Genomic DNA, 23,090 nt, shown 5'->3' on the forward strand with positions numbered 1-23,090 from the left:
TATGGTCAGCTGAGGCATTCTGATGCCTTTTAACCTTTAACCTTAAGCTACGTTCATAGACGTTACAGAGGCTGTTTCAGGAGGCTCCCTGTGGCCACCTCTCCATGAAGGCAGAGCGCATCACTGCTTTACTGGTAAACGGATATCGTATTCTGGTCATGACCTAACGACTGGTCCAGCAGAGAGAGAGAGAGAGAGAGAGAGAGAGAGAGAGAGAGAGACAGAGACAGAGACAGAGACAGAGAGAGAGAGAGAGAGAGAGAGAGACGGAGAGGGAGACACAGAGACAGTGACAGAGACAGAGACAGAGAGAGAGAGATGGCAAAGAGCCACAGAGAGGGTGAAGATAGAGACAAAGAGACAGAGTATAGGCAGAGGAGACCGTCCACATGACTTCTACTGGGATTAAACTCGCTGCGATAGATCTGCTTCCTCTTGAACCTGGCTGAGGCTGAGAGGGGGAGAGGGTGAGAGGGTCAGCGGGTGAGAGGGGGAGAGGGTGAGAGGGTCAGCGGGTGAGAGGGGGAGAGGGTGAGAGGGTCAGCGGTGAGAGGGTCAGCGGGTGGGAGGGGGAGAGGGTGAGAGGATCAGCGGGTGAGAGGGGGAGAGGGTGAGAGGGTCAGCGGGTGAGAGGGTCAGCGGGTGAGAGGGTCAGCGGGTGAGAGGGTCAGCGGGTGAGAGGGGGAGAGGGTGAGAGGGTCAGCGGGTGAGAGGGGGAGAGGGTGAGAGGGTCAGCGGGTGAGAGGGGGAGAGGGTGAGAGGGTCAGCGGGGTGAGAGGGGGAGAGGGTGAGAGGGTCAGAGGGTGAGAGGTGTCAGCGGGTGAGAGGGTCAGCGGGTGAGAGGGTCAGCGGGTGAGAGGGTCAGCGGGTGAGAGGGTCAGCGGGTGAGAGGGGGAGAGGGTGAGAGGGTCAGCGGGTGAGAGGGTCAGCGGGGTGAGAGGGGAGAGAGGGTGAGAGGGTCAGCGGGTGAGAGGGGGAGAGGGTGAGAGAGGTCAGCGGGTGAGAGGGTGTGAGAGGGTCAGCGGGTGAGAGGGGGAGAGGGTGAGAGGGTCAGCGGCGTGAGAGGGTCAGCGGGTGAGAGGGTGAGAGGGTCAGCGGGTGAGAGGGTCAGCGGGTGAGAGGGTCAGCGGGTGAGAGGGTGAGAGGGTCAGCGGGTGAGAGGGAGGAGAGCGGGGAGAGGGTGAGAGGAGTCAGCGGGTGAGAGGGTCAGCGGGTGAGAGGGGAGAGGGTGAGAGGGTCAGCGGCGGTGAGAGGGGGAGAGGGTGAGAGGGTCAGCGGGTGAGAGGGTGAGAGGGTCAGCGGGTGAGGAGGGTGAGGTGGTGAGAGGGTCAGCGGGTGAGAGGGGGAGAGGGTGAGAGGGTCAGCGGGTGAGAGGGGGAGAGGGGTGAGAGGGTCAGCGGGTGAGAGACAAAGCGGTCATTGAGAGTGTGCTGACGTCCTCCCTCATCATCTGGTTCGCCTCTGCGTCAGCCCGTGCAAAGGCCAGGCTACAAAGAGTGGTCCGGGCGGCAGAGCGGATCCCCGGGCGCCCCCTGCCCTCCATCATGGACCTCCACAGCTCCAGGACCATTAACCGAGCTGTGAAGACTGTGGCTGAGCCCTCCCATCCTGCCAATAGTCTGGTTAATCTTCTCCCCGCGGTACAGGGCTATGATGTCCAAAACATCACATCACGTTTCCCCCAAGCAATAGCCCTCCTAAATAACTCTTCAACTTGGACACCATTGCACTTTATTTTATTAACACTGGCACTATCTCCATTCCTATTAATCTATTGCTCATGATGGTACTGTTTGTCCTTGTATTGTGTTCTTGTCTTTCTGTTTTACTGTGTGTTGCCTGCATGGAGAATGCCAATTCAAATTCCTAGTATCTGTAAACATGCGAAATAAAGTTGAATTGAATTGAATTGAGGGTGAGACAGTCAGAGGGTGAGAGGGTGAGAGAGTCAGAGGGTGAGAGTCAGAGGGTGAGAGAGTCAGAGGGTGAGAGAGTCAGAGGGTGAGAGAGTCAGAGGGTGAGAGGGTGAGAGAGTCAGAGGGTGAGAGAGTCAGAGGGTGAGAGGGTGAGAGAGTCAGAGGGTGAGAGTCAGAGGGTGAGAGAGTCAGAGGGTGAGAGTCAGAGGGTGAGAGGGTCAGAGAGTCAGAGGGTGAGAGAGTCAGAGGGTGAGAGAGTCAGAGGGTGAGAGAGTGAGAGAGTCAGAGGGTGAGAGAGTCAGAGGGTGAGAGAGTCAGAGGGTGAGAGGGTCAGAGAGTCAGAGGGTCAGAGAGTCAGAGGGTGAGAGGGTGAGAGAGTCAGAGGGTGAGAGAGTGAGAGAGTGAGAGTCAGAGGGTGAGAGGGTCAGAGAGTCAGAGGGTGAGAGAGTCAGAGGGTGAGAGGGTCAGAGGGTGAGAGGGTCAGAGGGTGAGAGGGTGAGAGGGTGAGAGAGTCAGAGGGTGAGAGGGTGAGAGAGTCAGAGGGTGAGAGAGTCAGAGGGTGAGAGTCAGAGGGTGAGAGAGTGAGAGGGTGAGAGTCAGAGGGTGAGAGGGTCAGAGAGTCAGAGGGTGAGAGAGTCAGAGGGTGAGAGAGTCAGAGGGTGAGAGGGTGAGAGAGTCAGAGGGTGAGAGAGTCAGAGGGTGAGAGAGTGAGAGAGTCAGAGGGTGAGAGAGTCAGAGGGTGAGAGAGTCAGAGGGTGAGAGAGTGAGAGGGTGAGAGAGTCAGAGGGTGAGAGAGTGAGAGGGTGAGAGAGTGAGAGGGTGAGAGGGTGAGAGGGTCAGAGAGTCAGAGGGTGAGAGAGTCAGAGGGTGAGAGAGTCAGAGGGTGAGAGAGTCAGAGGGTGAGAGGGTGAGAGAGTCAGAGGGTGAGAGGGTCAGCGGGTGAGAGGGGGCGAGAGGGGGAGAGAGGGCGAGAGGGGGAGAGAGTCAGAGGGTGAGAGAGTCAGAGGGTGAGAGGGTCAGAGGGTGAGAGAGTCAGAGGGTGAGAGGGTCAGAGGGTGAGAGGGTCAGCGGGTGAGAGGGTCAGCGGGTGAGAGGGTCAGCGGGTGAGAGGGTGAGAGAGTCAGAGGGTGAGAGGGTGAGAGAGTCAGAGGGTGAGAGGGTCAGAGGGTGAGAGAGTCAGAGGGTGAGAGAGTCAGAGGGTGAGGGTCAGCGGGTGAGAGGGTCAGCGGGTGAGAGGGTGAGAGAGTCAGAGGGTGAGAGAGTCAGAGGGTGAGAGAGTCAGAGGGTGAGAGGGTCAGAGGGTGAGAGAGTCAGAGGGTGAGGGTCAGAGGGTGAGAGGGTCAGAGGGTGAGAGAGTCAGAGGGTGAGAGAGTCAGAGGGTGAAGGTCAGAGGGGGAGAGGGTCAGAGGGTGAGAGAGTCAGAGGGTGAGAGGGTCAGAGGGTGAGAGGGTGAGAGGGTCAGAGGGTGAGAGAGTCAGAGGGTGAGGGTCAGAGGGTGAGAGGGTCAGAGGGTGAGAGAGTCAGAGGGTGAGAGGGTCAGCGGGTGAGAGGGTCAGCGGGTGAGAGGGTCAGAGGGTGAGAGGGTCAGAGGGTGAGAGGGTCAGCGGGTGAGAGGGGGAGAGAGTCAGAGGGTGAGAGGGTCAGCGGGTGAGAGGGGGCGAGAGTCAGAGGGTGAGAGAGTCAGAGGGTGAGAGGGGGAGAGGGTGAGAGAGTCAGAGGGTGAGAGAGTCAGAGGGTGCGAGAGTCAGAGGGTGAGAGGGTCAGAGAGTCAGAGGGTGAGAGGGGGAGAGGGTGAGAGAGTCAGAGGGTGAGAGGGGGAGAGGGGGCGAGAGGGGGCGAGAGTCAGAGGGTGAGAGAGTCAGAGGGTGAGAGAGTCAGAGGGTGAGAGGGTCAGCAGGTGAGAGGGGGAGAGGGGGCGAGAGTCAGAGGGTGAGAGTCAGAGGGTGAGAGAGTCAGAGGGTGAGAGGGTCAGCAGGTGAGAGGGGGAGAGGGGGCGAGAGTCAGAGGGTGAGAGTCAGAGGGTGAGAGAGTCAGAGGGTGAGAGGGTCAGAGGGTGAGAGGGTCAGAGGGTGAGAGGGTCAGAGGGTGAGAGAGTCAGAGGGTGAGAGAGTCAGAGGGTGAGAGGGTCAGCGGGTGAGAGGGTCAGCGGGTGAGAGGGGGAGAGAGTCAGAGGGTGAGAGGGTCAGCGGGTGAGAGGGGGCGAGAGTCAGAGGGTGAGAGAGTCAGAGGGTGAGAGGGTCAGCGGGTGAGAGGGGGCGAGAGTCAGAGGGTGAGAGAGTCAGAGGGTGAGAGGGGGAGAGGGTGAGAGAGTCAGAGGGTGAGAGAGTCAGAGGGTGCGAGAGTCAGAGGGTGAGAGGGTCAGAGAGTCAGAGGGTGAGAGGGGGAGAGGGTGAGAGAGTCAGAGGGTGAGAGGGGGAGAGGGGGCGAGAGGGGGCGAGAGTCAGAGGGTGAGAGAGTCAGAGGGTGAGAGAGTCAGAGGGTGAGAGGGTCAGCAGGTGAGAGGGGGAGAGGGGGCGAGAGTCAGAGGGTGAGAGTCAGAGGGTGAGAGAGTCAGAGGGTGAGAGGGTCAGCAGGTGAGAGGGGGAGAGGGGGCGAGAGTCAGAGGGTGAGAGTCAGAGGGTGAGAGAGTCAGAGGGTGAGAGGGTCAGAGGGTGAGAGGGTCAGAGGGTGAGAGAGTCAGAGGGTGAGAGAGTCAGAGGGTGAGAGGGTCAGCGGGTGAGAGGGGTTGAGAGGGGGGCACTGACGCTTGAGGGTGAGGATGGCCAGCAGGGCGGGGGGGGCCAGGCCGTGGGGGTGCTCCACCAGGTAGTAGGCCTGCAGGCTGTAGGTGAAGGGCACCCACACCAGGTCCCCGAAGGCCAGCATGAAGCCGAAGCCGTCGTGCATCAGGTCCATGGTGGTCAGGATGGCCTCCTGGGGACACGCGCATTATGGGATGGACGGGACACAGGGTCATTATGGGATGGAGGGGGAGACAGGGCATTATGGGATGGACGGGGACACAGGGCATTATGGGATGGAAGGGGCAGCACTAGTGTTTATTATGTGATGGGAGGGGCAGCACTAGTGTTTATTATGGGATGGAAAGGGCAGCACTAGTGTTTATTATGGGATGGAAAGGGCAGCACTAGTGTTTATCTTGGGATGGCAGCACTAGTGTTTATCATGGGATGGCAGCACTAGTGTTTATCATGGGATGGCAGCACTAGTGTTTATCATGGGATGGCAGCACTAGTGTTTATCATGGGATGGCAGCACTAGTGTTTATCATGGGATGGCAGCACTAGTGTTTATCATGGGATGGCAGCACTAGTGTTTATCATGGGATGGCAGCACTAGTGTTTATCATGGGATGGCAGCACTAGTGTTTATCATGGGATGGCAGCACTAGTGTTTATCATGGGATGGCAGCACTAGTGTTTATCATGGGATGGCAGCACTAGTGTTTATCATGGGATGGCAGCACTAGTGTTTATCATGGGATGGCAGCACTAGTGTTTATCTTGGGATGGCAGCACTAGTGTTTATCATGGGATGGCAGCACTAGTGTTTATCATGGGATGGCAGCACTAGTGTTTATCATGGGATGGCAGCACTAGTGTTTATCATGGGATGGCAGCACTAGTGTTTATCATGGGATGGCAGCACTAGTGTTTATCATGGGATGGCAGCACTAGTGTTTATCATGGGATGGCAGCACTAGTGTTTATCATGGGATGGCAGCACTAGTGTTTATCTTGGGATGGCAGCACTAGTGTTTATCATGGGATGGCAGCACTAGTGTTTATCATGGGATGGCAGCACTAGTGTTTATCATGGGATGGCAGCACTAGTGTTTATCATGGGATGGCAGCACTAGTGTTTATCATGGGATGGCAGCACTAGTGTTTATCATGGGATGGCAGCACTAGTGTTTATCATGGGATGGCAGCACTAGTGTTTATTATGGGATGGCTGTGTGAGCACCTCGTTCCAGAGGCCGTCCACCACGTAGAGCAGCTGGAAGGCGTTGACCAGCAGCATGGCAGGAGAGGGAGAGCTCAGACCCTGGAGCCGCATCTCAGCCACGGCCAGGGAGGCATTGATCACACACTGGGGGGGGGGGGGGGGGGGTTAGTGTGGGTAGGGCAGGGTGCCCACAGTCTGACCCATTCTGATACCAGCTATACTTCTCCAATAGCAGCAGCTAGTGAGCGGGGCATAGTGCTATAACTCCTGCACCTCCCCTTCTGCCCACCAGGGGGCGCCCGCTATAGACCCAGAGACGTGAGGCTGCACTTCCCCTTCTGCCCACCAGGGGGCGCCCCCCTATAGACCCAGAAAAGTGAGGCTGCACCTCCCCTTCTGCCCACCAGGGGGCGCCCCCCTATAGACCCAGAGAAGTGAGGCTGCACCTCCCCTTCTGCCCACCAGGGGGCGCCCCCCTATAGACCCAGAGAAGTGAGGCTGCACCTCCCCTTCTGCCCACCAGGGGGCGCCCCCCTATAGACCCAGAGACGTGAGGCTGCACCTCCCCTTCTGCCCACCAGGGGGCGCCCCCCTATAGACCCAGAGACGTGAGGCTGCACCTCCCCTTCTGCCCACCAGGGGGCGCCCCCCTATAGACCCAGAGAAGTGAGGCTGCACCTCCCCATCTGCCCACCAGGGGGAGCATGTGACCCACTCACCCAGCCAATCAGCCCGGGGCGCATCTCACAGAAGAACTTGAGGTCAAAGGTCCCGATGCGGGGGTTCAGCTCGCGGCCCTTGAAGAAGTCGTACATCAGGCTCCCTGCAGGGGGGGTCAAAGGTCAGCTCATTGATTTAAACATACGATACTCCACCTCTTCAGACCCCTTTAGCACATGCCTGTATCCATAGCAACTTCTTTAAAAGGAGCCGGTCGGCCGGTCAGCCCTCTCCTCCTAGGGCATGGCGATCGTCATGGTGATCGATATAGTAATCGTCATGGTGATCGATATAGTAATCTTCATGGTGATCGATATAGTAATCGTCATGGTGATCGATATAGTAATCGTCCTGGTGATCGATATAGTAATCGTCATGGTGATCGATATAGTAATCGTCATGGTGATCGATATAGTAATCGTCATGGTGATCTATATAGTAATCGTCATGGTGATCTATATAGTAATCGTCATGGTGATCTATATAGTAATCGTCATGGTGATCGATATAGTAATCGTCATGGTGATCTATATGGTAATCGTCATGGTGATCGATATGGTAATCGTCATGGTGATCGATATGGTAATCGTCATGGTGATCGATATGCTAATCGTCATGGTGATCGATATGGTAATCGTTACCCGAGTTGCCCCCCAGGGCGCGCTCCGGGGTGGGGGCGTGGCGGGAGCGGGCGTACAGGTAGACGCTGAGCAGCAGGGAGAGCAGGAAGGAAGCGGCGGCCAGCTGCAGGAAGTGGGAGTGGATGTAGGACAGGTCCGCGCCCTGGTGGACGGCCGCTGCCACGGCAACGCCGCTCACCACGATGGCAAAGAACCCTGAGGGGGGGAGGGGGTGAGACAGGGCTAGACCAGCACACAGACCAGTGTGTGTGTGTGTGTGTGTGTGTGTGTGTGTGTGTGTGTGTGTGTGTCGCACCGTTGGTTCTGTACTTCAGTCTCTCTCCAGATCGCAGAGGCATGCCTTCACTCAGCTGGAGATGAAGAGAGAGTAAAGAGAGTTAAGATAGAGAGACACAGAGACAGAGAGAGAGAGTAAAGAGAGAGAGACACAGAGACAGAGGGAGAGAGAGTAAAGAGAGAGAGACACAGAGACAGAGGGAGAGAGTAAAGAGAGAGAGACACAGCGACAGAGAGAGAGAGTAAAGAGAGAGAGACACAGAGACAGAGGGAGAGAGAGTAAAGAGAGAGTTAAGAGAGAGAGACACAGACAGAGGGAGAGAGAGTAAAGAGAGAGACACAGAGACAGAGAGAGGGAGTTAAGAGAGAGAGACACAGAGAGTAAAGAGAGAGAGACACAGAGACAGAGAGAGAGTAAAGAGAGAGAGACACAGAGAGAGAGAGAGAGTTAAGAGAGAGAGACACAGAGACAGAGAGTTAAGATAGAGAGACACAGAGACAGAGAGAGAGAGTAAAGAGAGAGAGACACAGAGACAGAGAGAGAGAGTAAAGAGAGAGAGACACAGAGACAGAGAGTAAAGAGAGAGAGACACAGAGACAGAGGGAGAGGGAGAATATAGACCAGACCAAAACCAGAGAGTCCAAGTAAACCAACCATTGAAACCATAGTCCCAGTAAAGCAGTCAGTAAGGCCCAGGTCTCAGTAAAGCAGTCAGTAAGGCCCAGGTCCCAGTAGCAGGCAGTAAGGCCCAGGTCCCAGTAGCAGGCAGTAAGGCCCAGGTCCCAGTAGCAGTCAGTAAGGCCCAGGTCCCAGTAGCAGGCAGTAAGGCCCAGGTCCCAGTAGGTCCCAGTAGCAGTCAGTAAGGCCCAGGTCCCAGTAGCAGGCAGTAAGGCCCAGGTCTCAGTAAAGCAGGCAGTAAGGCGCCGGTCCCAGTAGCAGGCAGTACGGCCCAGGCCTCAGTAAAGCAGGCAGTAAGGCCCAGGTCCCAGTAGCAGTCAGTAAGGCCCAGGTCCCAGTAGCAGTCAGTAAGGCCCAGGTCCCAGTAGCAGGCAGTAAGGCGGTGTCACGCCAAATTTGTACCGGGTGCCAAATTTGTACCGGGCACGTCATCAGCTGTCCGTTGCCAGGCAACGGACAGCTGATTACGTAAGGGTTGTTCGTTGCCGGGCAGGTTTCAAAAAACATTCGCGCTCATGTTGCCAAAGACGAAATAACATAACACAGTTAACGGTTCGCTAGATTACACTTGTTTTTACTTTATATTTGTATTGTATTTAATTGTTTAATCAAATTTAGCTAGTAAACTGAGTGTTTAAAGCGGGTTTCAAAAAACATTCACGCTCATGTTGCCAAAGACGAAATAACATAACACAGAAAACGGATCGCTAGATAACACTTGTTTTTACTTTATATTTGTATTGTATTTAATTGTGTAATCAAATTTAGCTAGTAAACTGAGTGTTTAAAGCAGGTCAAGGACGAAATAGCACAATACAGATAACGGATCGCTAGATAGAAGGTTTGCGAATGTTCGTGAACCTTTCACGTCATTCGACGCGATCGTCCGTTGCCAGGCAACGGACGACGCGATCATCTGTTGCCAGGCAGGTTTGGAATGGATTACGTATGGATGACGCGCCCGGTACAAATTTGGCACCCGGTACAAATTTGGCGTGACAGCGGCCGTACCTTGCCGACGGGCAGCAGGTAGAGCAGGGCCTGGAAGAGGACCCAGAGCAGGACCAGGACCAGGGCCTGGGGGTCCCAGAAGGCCTCCAGCGGGGGCAGCGGCGGGGGGAAGTGGATCAGGCTGGGGTCCTCCAGGTTCACCTGCAGCACCACAAACAGAACCCAGGACGGCAGGAACAGCAGCCACAGGTAGGCCCCTGGAGAGACAGACCATAATACTGACCCACACCAGCAGACAGACCATAATACTGACCCCACACCAGCAGACAGACCATAATACTGACCCTACACCAGGTTAGAGTCCAGACAGACCATAATACTGACCCTACACCAGGTTAGAGTCCAGACAGACCATAATACTGACCCCACACCAGGTTAGAGTCCAGACAGACCATAATACTGACCCCACACCAGGTTAGAGTCCAGACAGACCATAATACTGACCCTACACCAGGTTAGAGTCCAGACAGACCATAATACTGACCCCACACCAGGTTAGAGTCCAGACAGACCATAATACTGACCCTACACCAGGTTAGAGTCCAGACAGACCATAATACTGACCCTACACCAGGTTAGAGTCCAGACAGACCATAATACTGACCCCACACCAGGTTAGAGTCCAGACAGACCATAATACTGACCCCACACCAGGTTAGAGTCCAGACAGACCATAATACTGACCCCACACCAGGTTAGAGTCCAGACAGACCATAATACTGACCCCACACCAGGTTAGAGTCCAGACAGACCATAATACTGACCCCACACCAGGTTAGAGTCCAGACAGACCATAATACTGTCCCAGTGAAGGTCAGCCACCAGGACACACCCTCACTAGAACAGGACTCAACTCACCCTCTCCTCCACTCCTCTCTCCCTCCCTGCACTCTCCTTCTCCCCCCTCCCCTCCTTCTCCTCACCCTCTCCCCCCTCCCCCACTCAACCTACCTCCCCCCCTCCCTCCCCTCACCCTCTCCCCCCCTCCCTCCCCCCTACCTATCCGGCCTACCTCCCCTCGCCCCCTCCCTCCCCCTCTCCCTCCCCCCTACCTATCCGGCCTACCTCCCCTTCCTCACCCTCTCTCCCTCCCCTCCCCCCTACCTATCCGGCCTACCTCCCCTTCCTCACCCTCTCTCCCTCCCTCCCTCCCCTCCCCCCTACCTATCCGGCCTACCTCCCCTTCCTCACCCTCCCTACCTCCCCTCCCCCCTCCCTCCCTCCTACCTATCCGGCCTACCTCCCCTCCCTCCCCTCCCCCCTACCTATCCGGCCTACCGCCCCTTCCTCACCCTCTCTCCCTCCCCTCCCCCCCCCCTCCCCCCTACCTATCCGGGCTACCTCCCCTCCCTCCCTCACCTCACCCCCTCCCTCCCCCCTACCTATCCGGCCTCCAAAGTCCAGCGGGGGGCTGCCCGCGGGGGGCGGAGCCTCCGTCTGCTCCGCCTCCGGCTCCTCCTCCAGGGGGGCGGGCTCCACGGCCGGGTCGTCCTTGCGGCGCCGGAGGTTGTAGCGGCTCTGGCTCTTCTCCGGCTCCGCCTTGGGCTCCGCCTTCTGGGAGACGGGGAGAGGCGCCGTCGTTAGGGAGAGGCGCCGTCGTTAGGGAGAGGCGCCGTCGTTAGGGAGAGGCGCCGTCGTTAGGGAGAGGCGCCGTCGTTAGGGAGAGGCGCCGTCGTTAGGGAGAGGCGCCGTCGTTAGGGAGAGGAGCCGTCGTTAGGGAGAGGCGCCGTCGTTAGGCAGCGGCGCCGTCGTTAGGGAGAGGCGCCGTCGTTAGGGAGAGGCGCCGTCGTTAGGGAGAGGCGCCGTCGTTAGGGAGAGGCGCCGTCGTTAGGGAGAGGCGCCGTCGTTAGGGAGAGGCGCCGTCGTTAGGGAGCGGCGCCGTCGTTAGGCAGCGGCGCCGTCGTTAGGGAGAGGCGCCGTCGTTAGGGAGAGGCGCCGTCGTTAGGGAGAGGCGCCGTCGTTAGGGAGAGGCGCCGTCGTTAGGGAGAGGCGCCGTCGTTAGGGAGAGGCGCCGTCGATAGGCAGCGGCGCCGTCGTTAGGGAGAGGCGCCGTCGTTAGGGAGAGGCGCCGTCGTTAGGCAGCGGCGCCGTCGTTAGGGAGAGGCGCCGTCGTTAGGCAGCGGCGCCGTCGTTAGGGAGAGGCGCCGTCGTTAGGGAGAGGCGCCGTCGTTAGGCAGCGGCGCCGTCGTTAGGGAGAGGCGCCGTCGTTAGGGAGAGGCGCCGTCGTTAGGGAGAGGCGCCGTCGTTAGGCAGCGGCGCCGTCGTTAGGGAGAGGCGCCGTCGTTAGGCAGCGGCGCCGTCGTTAGGGAGAGGCGCCGTCGTTAGGGAGAGGCGCCGTCGTTAGGCAGCGGCGCCGTCGTTAGGGAGAGGCGCCGTCGTTAGGGAGAGGCGCCGTCGTTAGGCAGCGGCGCCGTCGTTAGGGAGAGGCGCCGTCGTTAGTCATTCGTTGAATTAACACGTCGGGATCTCAGTGATCGCTTATATGCTTCTTTCCTGCGATCGCGCAATTCGAATTGTCCCATCAAACATTTCAGTCTTTCCTGATGTCTGATCGTATGGGTCTTGATTGCGCAATCCGGATTGTCCCATCAAAAAATTCAGTCTCTCTCCTGATGTCTGATCGTATGGGTCTTGATTGCGCAATTCGGATTGTCCCATCAAACATTTCGGTCTCCCCTAATGTCTGATCGTATCATGGGTCTCTGACTACAATGGAATTCGCCGGGTTACTCACGAAGAAGCAAGTTGATGCTGAATGTGTTCCAGCGTATTTCCAACCACAGCTCAAAGATACAATCCATCAGTTTCCTTTGTCCAACGTTTCGGATGGGCAATTTTTCAACTTAATGTAGTGGCAGCTTTCCAGCGGCCACTTCTGGGAGCGGAGACAATCGGACAACGCGCGTCGTAAATTATAGGTTTATTTATTTCTTCTTAGTCAATATAACATGTCCCTATCGCATTCACGCGGTTGAAAAATTGTTTGCCACTTCCGCTCTCCCTGGTCATAGGTAGCCCATCTATATATTAGACATCTGCCAGTCAGAACGTCAGACGTCACGCTCAATAGGCCAGATAGAACACGGCAGTCAATAATTTTTACACACATAGAATTGGGTAATTGTAGACCATAAATAAGACCATAACTATTAAACCATATTACATGAACTTAAATATTATAATTATTTCAATAGTGTTATCAATCCTAATCACTTAAACTTAATTTGCAACATAAATATCAAATGGCTCCAACACTCAGTATAGAAACAATGGTATGAAAGGGTTAGCCTAACCCTAGCGGTATAGTCCCCTTCATGCTGCCAGTCATCAGTACCAGGTGGGGGGTGAAACAGAGCTGTGTCCGTTGTAGCTCAGCCTGCTTGGTTGCACACAGCTGTGCTGACTGACTCAGACACTAATGCCTATCACATGCACCGCATTCCCTCATCCCCATACTGAGAGCTCAACCTCATCACTCTGTCTCCATACTGAGAGCTCAACCTCATCCCCCCAACCCCATACTGAGAGCTCAACCTCATCACTCTCTGTCTCCATACTGAGAGCTCAACCTCATCACTCTGTCTCCATACTGAGAGCTCAACCTCATCACTCTCTGTCCCCATACTGAGAGCTCAACCTCATCCCTCCATCTCCATACTGAGAGCTCAACCTCATCCCTCCAACCCCATACTGAGAGCTCAACCTCATCACTCTCTGTCTCCATACTGAGAGCTCAACCTCATCACTCTCTGTCCCCATACTGAGAGCTCAACCTCATCCCTCCATCTCCATACTGAGAGCTCAACCTCATCCCTCTGTCTCCATACTGAGAGCTCAACCTCATCCCTCCATCTCCATACTGAGAGCTCAACCTCATCCCTCCAACCCCATACTGAGAGCTCAACCTCATCCCTCCAACCCCATACTGAGAGCTCAACCTCATCACTCTCTGTCTCCATACTGAGAGCTCAACCTCATCCCTCTCTGTCTCCATACTGAGAGCTCAACCTCATCCCTCCAACCCCATACTGAGAGCTCAACCTCATCACTCTCTGTCTCCATACTGAGAGCTCAACCTCATCCCTCTCTGTCTCCATACTGAGAGCTCAACCTCCTCGCTCTCCGTCTCCATACTGAGAGCTCAACCTCATCCCTCCATCCCCATACTGAGAGCTCAACCTCATCCCTCCATCCCCATACTGAGAGCTCAACCTCATCCCTCCATCTCCATACTGAGAGCTCAACCTCATCCCTCCATCTCCATACTGAGAGCTCAACCTCATCCCTCCATCTCCATACTGAGAGCTCAACCTCCTCGCTCTCTGTCTCCATACTGAGAGCTCAACCTCATCCCTCCGTCTCCATACTGAGAGCTCAACCTCATCACTCTCTGTCTCCATACTGAGAGCTCAACCTCCTCGCTCTCCGTCTCCATACTGAGAGCTCAACCTCATCCCTCCATCCCCATACTGAGAGCTCAACCTCCTCGCTCTCTGTCTCCATACTGAGAGCTCAACCTCCTCGCTCTGTCTCCATACTGAGAGCTCAACCTCCTCGCTCTCTGTCTCCATACTGAGAGCTCAACCTCCTCGCTCTCTGTCTCCATACTGAGAGCTCAACCTCCTCGCTCTCTGTCTCCATACTGAGAGCTCAACCTCCTCGCTCTCTGTCTCCATACTGAGAGCTCAACCTCCTCGCTCTCTGTCTCCATACTGAGAGCTCAACCTCCTCGCTCTCTGTCTCCATACTGAGAGCTCAACCTCCTCGCTCTCTGTCTCCATACTGAGAGCTCAACCTCCTCGCTCTCTGTCTCCATACTGAGAGCTCAACCTCATCACTCTCTGTCTCCATACTGAGAGCTCAACCTCATCACTCTCTGTCTCCATACTGATATAGCTCAACCTCATCACTCTCTGTCTCCATACTGATATAGCTCAACCTCATCACTCTGTCTTCATACTGATATAGCTCAACCTCATCACTCTGTCTCCATACTGATATAGCTCAACCTCATCACTCTCTGTCTCCATACTGATATAGCTCAACCTCATCACTCTCTGTCTCCATACTGATATAGCTCAACCTCATCACTCTCTGTCTCCATACTGATATAGCTCAACCTCATCACTCTCTGTCTCCATACTGGTATAGCTCAACCTCATCACTCTCTGTCTCCATACTGATATAGCTCAACCTCATCACTCTCTGTCTCCATACTGATATAGCTCAACCTCATCACTCTCTGTCTCCATACTGATATAGCTCAACCTCATCACTCTCTGTCTCCATACTGATATAGCTCAACCTCATCACTCTCTGTCTCCATACTGATATAGCTCAACCTCATCACTCTGTCTCCATACTGATATAGCTCAACCTCATCACTCTCTGTCTCCATACTGATATAGCTCAACCTCATCACTCTCTGTCTCCATACTGATATAGCTCAACCTCATCACTCTCTGTCTCCATACTGATATAGCTCAACCTCATCACTCTCTGTCTCCATACTGATATAGCTCAACCTCATCACTCTCTGTCTCCATACTGATATAGCTCAACCTCATCACTCTCTGTCTCCATACTGATATAGCTCAACCTCATCACTCTCTGTCTCCATACTGATATAGCTCAACCTCATCACTCTGTCTCCATACTGATATAGCTCAACCTCATCACTCTGTCTCCATACTGATATAGCTCAACCTCATCACTCTCTGTCTCCATACTGATATAGCTCAACCTCATCACTCTCTGTCTCCATACTGATATAGCTCAACAGCTTCCCGTCTCCATACTGATAGAACTCAACAGCGTCCTGTCTCTAAAGTGATAGAGCTAATTCATTTCCTGTATCCATGCTTCTGGAGCTCAACCACTTCCTGTGTGAGGTAGGTACAGAGAAGAGGGAGTTGGACAGGGGAGAGAGGGAGAGAGACGGAGAGAAGAGGAATAGAGAGAGAGACAAAAACACAGAAGAACGAGGGAGTTGGCCAGGGGAGAGAGGGAGAGAGACGGAGAGAAGAGGAATAGAGAGAGAGAGAGACAAAAACACAGAAGAACGAGGGAGTTGGCCAGGGGAGAGAGGGAGAGTGACAGAGAGAAGAGGAATAGAGAGAGAGAGAGACAAAAACACAGAAGAACGAGGGAGTTGGCCAGGGGAGAGAGGGAGCGAGACAAGAGACGGAAACTGAATGCGTTGGAATGCCACGTGCCTGGTCTAACCCTCACACACAGAGGGGCCCCTTCCATGCCCACCTCAGGGCATTCCAGCCCAGCGTGGGGCCAGGAGGCCCACCAGAGCCAGGCTCTGTTGTTACCACTCTTCTACCTGACAAAGGTCTGTTCACACCCAGAGGTACCTCCACCTCTCTCTCTTTCCTGGGAGCCTCTTTCACACAGTTCCCGGTGAATAACTGGGACCCCTTTCAGGCGCACCGCTGGAGGTTTTAACTGTCCACACATGCAGCTGGTTCTGGAACATTTCCACCTTGTGCCGATTCACACGTGGCCTAGGAATGCTGGAATAGACGGGCCAAATGTCGAGCAGATCTTCAATCGTTTCCCCATCCTCCAAATGTGCTATCAATATATTTACCAAGTAACGTATAACGCTGATCAGCAGATGCTTGTGATGGTCCCACCCTCTGAGTGTTATGTCAGATGGACTCCCCCCTCTAGGTGCCTCTCCCGGCAGCCTAACGGCGTTCATGCACACCAGCGCCATGCCGGCAGTGATCCAGAGAGGTCACTAGGTCTTTGACAGGGAAAGTGGCGCTGCAGATATCCTGGAGTATCGACCCCTGCTTCCTACGGCACATGAGCCCTTAAGGGAAATGTTCCCTGAACATTGCAGCTAAAGTCTTCATGTGTGAAAGGGGCTTTACCCTGGCTCTCTCCCTGACCGACTGACCTGGTTGGTATCGTTGTGTTCACTCTTCTCATGGTTGCTGCCGTTTTTCTCCTCTGTCCTAGTAACCTGCTGAACACACACACACACACACACACACACATTAGGTGTCTGCAGATAGACCTGCAGTGTATATCAACAATGTGTGTGTGTGTATGTGCGCGAGTGAGTGAGTGAGTGAGTGAGTTGGTGAGTGAGTTGGTGAGTGAGTTGGTGAGTGAGTGAGTGAGTGAGTGAGTGAGTTGGTGAGTGAGTGAGTGAGTGAGTGAGTGAGTGAGTGAGTTGGTGAGTGAGTTGGTGAGTGAGTTGGTGAGTGAGTTGGTGAGTGGGTGAGTGAGTTGGTGAGTGAGTTGGTGAGTGAGTGAGTGAGTTGGTGAGTGAGTGAGTTGGTGAGTGAGTGAGTTGGTGAGTGAGTGAGTGAGTGAGTGAGTGAGTGAGTGAGTTGGTGAGTGAGTTGGTGAGTGAGTGAGTGAGTGAGTGAGTGAGTGAGTGAGTGAGTGAGTGAGTTGGTGAGTGAGTGAGTGAGTGAGTGAGTGAGTGAGTGAGTGAGTTGGTGAGTGAGTGAGTGAGTTGGTGAGTGAGTTGGTGAGTGGGTGAGTGAGTTGGTGAGTGAGTTGGTGAGTGAGTGAGTACCACGGGCGTGAGGCGGACTTCCAGCACCTCCTTCACCCTCTCCGACCGCCTGGAGGCGGACGAGGAGGTGGGGGGGGCGCTCTCCGTGATGTTGGCGGTTGCCACGGCGGCGGCGGTCCGCGAGGAGGAGCGGCGGGTGGTCCGGCCCGGGGAGCGCGAGCGGCTCCGGCGCCGGGACGGGGAGCGGGACCTCGACCGGGAGCGCTGCCGGAACCCGGTCGCACTCTGGAGGGGAGGGAGTAGAACACATGATGGACCAGACGGACATGTGGTCTAACCCCAGGAGGACCAGACGGACATGTGGTCTAACCCCAGGAGGACCAGACGGACATGTGGTCTAACCCCAGGAGGACCAGACGGACATGTGGTCTAACCCCAGGAGGACCAGACGGACATGTGGTCTAACCCCAGGAGGACCAGACGGACATGTGGTCTAACCCCAGGAGGACCAGACGGACATGTGGCGGGTCGGGCCGATATTTCCCACCACTATCCTCGGGCCGGGTCGGGCCGGGAGTTTGATGGAGCGTTTTTATTATCATTGGTTTATTGGCCTAATCTGAGGAGAAATCTATGCCATGAACAGAAATATTATAGGCCTTTATTACACGGGTCTTCTCAATGCTGTGGAACGCTCCGTTCACTTGCATGGGTAGTAGTCCGGTGACTTGTCAACCCCAGCATCTTCCGTTGCTAAGCAACGTCACCGCCTTTGCGGACTAATTATTTCTCTGCTGATCAACACTACGAATGCTGTTAACGAATAAATTGTAAAAAGACATACAATGTGAAGTTATTTTTTCGTTTTGGCAAGTAGCCGTGTAATAAGCAGGATAATGTATAGAACGTCGCCGGTGATTATCGAAAATAAGCCCCTTCAGGGCGAAGCAAGACGCCTCCGCTGCGCGTCGGTGTACTGCTCGCCCGGTCGGGGCTTATTTTCCCGATAATGACCGGCGTTCTATACATTATCCCTTACATATATATTTAGCAGAGTAGGCCTAGTAACAAATGTGTACAAAGTTACATATGTAGGCCTATTAAAAAAAATGTCGGGTTGAAATCGGGCTCGGCACATAATTACGGTTAATGTGTCGGGTCGGGCCGGGCTCGGACAGAACGTGCACGGGCTCGGGCCGGGTCGGGCTTCATTTGGTGTATGAAGCCACAATATACCAGTCGGTGTGCTTTGGAGTGTAAATAATAAGGTTAGCTTCTCCTGCTGTATCAACGCATGTTTTGATGTGTGAAGACGGGAACATTTGCTTTATAAAGTATAAACAAACGGGTTTGCTTCTTCAGAAACTGCGAGCCGAATGGGCTGGATGCCTGCTGGGATGCTTTGGCGTGGTGACGGCGGTACCTTGATGTCCTGCTCGCTGAGCTCCAGCTCCGTGCCGTCCTTGTAGATGACGGTGTAGAGCTGCTCCCGGGCGTCGTAGCTCAGCACCTTGACCTCGTAGAAGAGGTTGCTGCCCGGCCAGCGGCCCATCACCGTGTCCCCGTTCTGGTAGCGCGGCGGCGGCATCCTCTCTGGTCTGGAGGAACACCGGGACACACGGACGTCAACACCAGGACACACTGAGGTCAACACCGGGACACACCGAGGTCAACACCGGGACACACTGACGTCAACACCAGGACACACTGAGGTCAACACCGGGACTCACTGAGGTCAACACCAGGACACAATGAGGTCAACACCGGGACACACTGAGGTCAACACCGGGACACACGGACGTCAACACTGGGACACACTGAGGTCAACACCGGGACACACTGAGGTCAACACCAGGACACACTGAGGTCAACACCGGGACACACTGAGGTCAACACCAGGACACAATGAGGTCAACACCAGGACACACTGAGGTCAACACCAGGACACACTGAGGTCAACACCGGGACACACTGACGTCAACACCAGGACACACTGAGGTCAACACCGGGACACACTGAGTTCAACACCGGGACACAATGAGGTCAACACCAGGACACACTGAGGTCAACACCGGGACACACTGAGGTCAACACCGTGACACTCTGAGGTCAACACCAGGACACAATGAGGTCAACACCAGGACACACTGAGGTCAACACCGGGACACACTGAGGTCAACACCAGGACACACGGACGTCAACACCGGGACTCACTGAGGTCAACACCGGGACTCACTGAGGTCAACACCGGGACACACTGAGGTCAACACCGGGACACACTGAGGTCAACACCGGGACTCACTGAGGTCAACACCAGGACACAATGAGGTCAACACCGGGACACACTGAGGTCAACACCGGGACTCACTGAGGTCAACACCGGGACACACTGAGGTCAACACCGGGACACACTGAGGTCAACACCGGGACACACTGAGGTCAACACCGGGACACACGGACGTCAACACCGGGACACACTGAGGTCAACACCGGGACTCACTGAGGTCAACACCAGGACACAATGAGGTCAACACCAGGACACACGGACGTCAACACTGGGACTCACTGAGGTCAACACCGGGACACACGGACGTCAACACCGGGACTCACTGAGGTAAACACCGGGACTCACTGAGGTCAACACCGGGACACACTGAGGTCAACACCGGGACACACTGAGGTCAACACCGGGACACACTGAGGTCAACACCGGGACTCACTGAGGTCAACACCGGGACTCACTGAGGTCAACACCGGGACTCACTGAGGTCAACACTGGGACTCACTGAGGTCAACACCGGGACACACTGACGTCAACACCGGGACTCACTGAGGTCAACACCGGGACACACTGAGGTCAACACCGGGACACACTGAGGTCAACACCGGGACACACTGAGGTCAACACCGGGACTCACTGAGGTCAACACCGGGACTCACTGAGGTCAACACCGGGACACACTGACGTCAACACCGGGACACACTGAGGTCAACACCGGGACACACTGAGGTCAACACCGGGACTCACTGAGGTCAACACCGGGACTCACTGAGGTCAACACCGGGACACACTGAGGTCAACACCGGGACACACTGAGGTCAACACCGGGACACACTGAGGTCAACACCGGGACTCACTGAGGTCAACACCGGGACACAGTGAGGTCAACACCGGGATGGAGTACAGAGGATTGGTTTTTTTTAGCAGAAAGAGATTCAGAATTAATAACAGATAATAAGACCAGGTGGTCTTTGGACTGAACCCTGCTATCTATTTATATTAATATGAGTATTATAGATGATTATATATGAATAGTATACTATTATTATTATTACCGCTATATAAACCACAGCAGGTCCACGCCAGCCTAGTACAGTAGACAGAGTGGTTACGTATTGCGTCACCGTTACTAGGCCCTCCATGCTAAACCACTAACCCATTATTATGGTATGGCGACACAAAGGCAGAGGGGAGGCCAGCTCAGCAGTCCGGGGTGGCTGTCACTACAACACCTCCCTGGAGAACTGCTGACACGCACGGCCCCACCAGCTCTACCCAAACACTCCCAGGACTACCACTGGGCCTGCAAGCTACCAACCCTACCCACTACAAGACCTACAAACTACCAGACACACCAACTACCAACCCTACCCACTACAAGACCTACAAACTACCAGACCCACAAACTAGTAGAGCAACTACCAACCCTACCCACTACAAGACCTACAAACTACCAGACCCACCAACTAGTAGAGCAACTACCAACCCTACCCACTACAAGACCTACAAACTACCAGACACACCAACTAGTAGAGCAACTACCAACCCTACCCACTACAAGACCTACAAACTACCAGACCCACAAACTAGTAGAGCAACTACCAACCCTACAAACTACCAGACCTACAAACTACCAGACCTACCAACCACTAGCCGCACTACCAGACCTACCCACTACCAGACCTACCCACTACCAGACCTACCAACCACTAGCCGTACTACCAGACCTACCAACCACTAGCCGTACTACCAGACCTACCAACCACTAGCCGCACTACCAGACCTACCAACCACTAGCCGTACTACCAGACCTACCAACCACTAGCCGCACTACCAGACCTACCAACCACTAGCCGCACTACCAGACCTACCAACCACTAGCCGCACTACCAGACCTACCAACCACTAGCCGCACTACCAGACCTACCAACCACTAGCCGCACTACCAGACCTACCAACCACTAGCCGTACTACCAGACCTACCAACCACTAGCCGCACTACCAGACCTACCAACCACTAGCCGCACTACCAGACCTACCAACCACTAGCCGTACTACCAGACCTACCAACCACTAGCCGCACTACCAGACCTACCAACCACTAGCCGTACTACCAGACCTACCAACCACTAGCCGTACTACCAGACCTACCAACCACTAGCCGCACTACCAGACCTACCAACCACTAGCCGCACTACCAGACCTACCAACCACTAGCCGTACTACCAGACCTACCAACCACTAGCCGCACTACCAGACCTACCAACCACTAGCCGCACTACCAGACCTACCAACCACTAGCCGCACTACCAGACCTACCAACCACTAGCCGCACTACCAGACCTACCAACCACTAGCCGCACTACCAGACCTACCCACTACCAGACCTACCCTCTACCAGACCTACCAACCACTAGCCGCACTACCAGACCTACCCACTACCAGACCTACCCACTACCAGACCTACCAACCACTAGCCGTACTACCAGACCGCAGCCACAACCACAACAAGGACCACCCACTGTTGGACCGACCCACTCACCACCAGACCTATGAACTACACATAGATGGCAACATCATGCTAGTAATCAATCAAGTTCATCAAAATGAAATATGACATTAGTAAATATAACTGCAGCAGTATAACTCTTCCGCTGCACTACAGTACTGCTGGGATGACTGTCCAGGGGATGACATTTAAACATGATGAACACTTCCAGAGCAGCAAAGCTAGCAGTAGATGTTAACGCAATGCCAGGTCTATTTTGATGTGTGAACTCGATAGGCCAGACCAAAAGTGGCTCCATGGTTATACGGCCTACCGTCCATTCACTGTCATAATTACTCTGGGAAAGCTATATTCAAAAAACGTTTGTCAGAAGAGCCAAACCATTCAGATTGAAGGATTATTTTTAAACTTGTGTTTCCTGTAGGGTGAGCACCCATGTGGAAGTCAGAGCAGCCTGGGCCATGTAGGGTCAGTGCCCAACATGACGGATGAACAGCTCTCTCAAAGACACAACCAGCAGATAAAAACACAACCAAAAGACCCAACAACATACCAACACATCAACACACAACCCAGTACACACAGTCCACTGCAGAACATAGCATACGAATACCTCCCATTCCAATGATCTTTAAAACATAACACAACCAACAGATAGACACACACATGCACTGAAACAGCTCGAAACATCACGCAAAGGGGAAACCGAGGAAACGCCCTAAAGCAATAACTCCCGAGATTAACTTCTAGACAAGCCATTCATATTCAGCCCCAGGGCAGAGATTCCACACCAAACACACCCCATGCTGCAGCTCTCCGTGTAGGCTTCCCGTCCCGACAGCTTCCATACAACACCAGCATGGAGAGGCTCCGGTCGGACCGAGCCCCGAGCTGCCCCCGGCCCGGCCCGCCCCGCGGGGAGGAGGAGCCTCGGAGCTGCCTCTCACTTTCACCCATAAACGCCTTTTCGATGTGTGGGATGAAGGGAAACTATAACTGGGTGACACTTGGACTCATATCCTAACATTGTAAAATCTGCCAAAAATTACTTGCGAGAAAGCCGTAGAGAAAAAGTATCACATAAGCAGTGTTGTAATACACTAACGAACTTCCCATTAGCAGATCAATGGGGATTATTATACGAGTACAATGGACGGTGGGATTTAACCATTGTGCATGTTAACTGTGTTGTAATTTAATCTTTAACTCGGCGTGGTTAAACCCCACATTTAAATAACAGACACGGGTTTATGTGGCTAGAGTGGATTAAGAATAATAATACTGATAGTGGGATAGTAAAACCAAATGTTAGAAGAGTGAATCGTGTTCTTGTGGATCGATATTAATTATCATCGAATTGAGATTCGATACACACAGGCAGTAGTGGAGGAGTGTCGGGTTGGTAATCAAGAGACCACATAATTCAGATTACACCGATACTTATTAACCCTGCACGCCTATCTGCAATGCAAAGGTCGCCCCTGTCTTTTGAGGGCACCGCGGCGCAAGGGAGGGAAAACGTCCCGCGTTCAAATCCCCGAGCCCCGCAGCTGCCGCGGAGAGTGGAATCGGTTTGACCCCGTGACGTTTTCCCTCCTTTCTCCCTCAGGAGACTCGTTGTTACTC

General features: G+C 54.4%; 1 protein-coding gene across 1 annotated transcript; it reads right to left on the bottom strand.

Moving 5' to 3' along the window:
* Nucleotides 1-405: 405 nt before the first annotated feature.
* lbr (lamin B receptor) lies at nucleotides 406-22,380 on the bottom strand. Its single transcript, XM_060042337.1, has 12 exons — nucleotides 22,265-22,380; nucleotides 18,098-18,272; nucleotides 16,735-16,959; nucleotides 16,105-16,173; nucleotides 10,574-10,745; nucleotides 9,192-9,388; nucleotides 7,521-7,575; nucleotides 7,226-7,420; nucleotides 6,584-6,687; nucleotides 5,883-6,008; nucleotides 4,630-4,829; nucleotides 406-451 (listed from the first exon to the last, which is right to left on the bottom strand). Exons 1-12 carry the CDS (start codon nucleotides 22,267-22,269, stop codon nucleotides 406-408), a joined length of 1,569 nt encoding a protein of 522 aa, XP_059898320.1. The 5' UTR covers nucleotides 22,270-22,380.
* Nucleotides 22,381-23,090: the final 710 nt, after the last annotated feature.

The sequence above is a fragment of the Gadus macrocephalus genome, chromosome 21, assembly GCF_031168955.1.
Source record: "Gadus macrocephalus chromosome 21, ASM3116895v1".
NCBI lineage: Eukaryota > Metazoa > Chordata > Actinopteri > Gadiformes > Gadidae > Gadus > Gadus macrocephalus.

Excerpts from the sequence above, each read along its gene's own strand:
- lbr (XM_060042337.1), bottom strand. Across the intron at positions 16,960-18,097 it reads TCAGCGAGCAGGACATCAAG|AGTGCGACCGGGTTCCGGCA; the intron begins GTACCGCCGTCA and ends CCTCCCCTCCAG. Across the intron at positions 452-4,629 it reads CCTCTCAACCCCTCTCACCC|CCTCAGCCAGGTTCAAGAGG; the intron begins GCTGACCCTCTC and ends TCCCCCTCTCAG.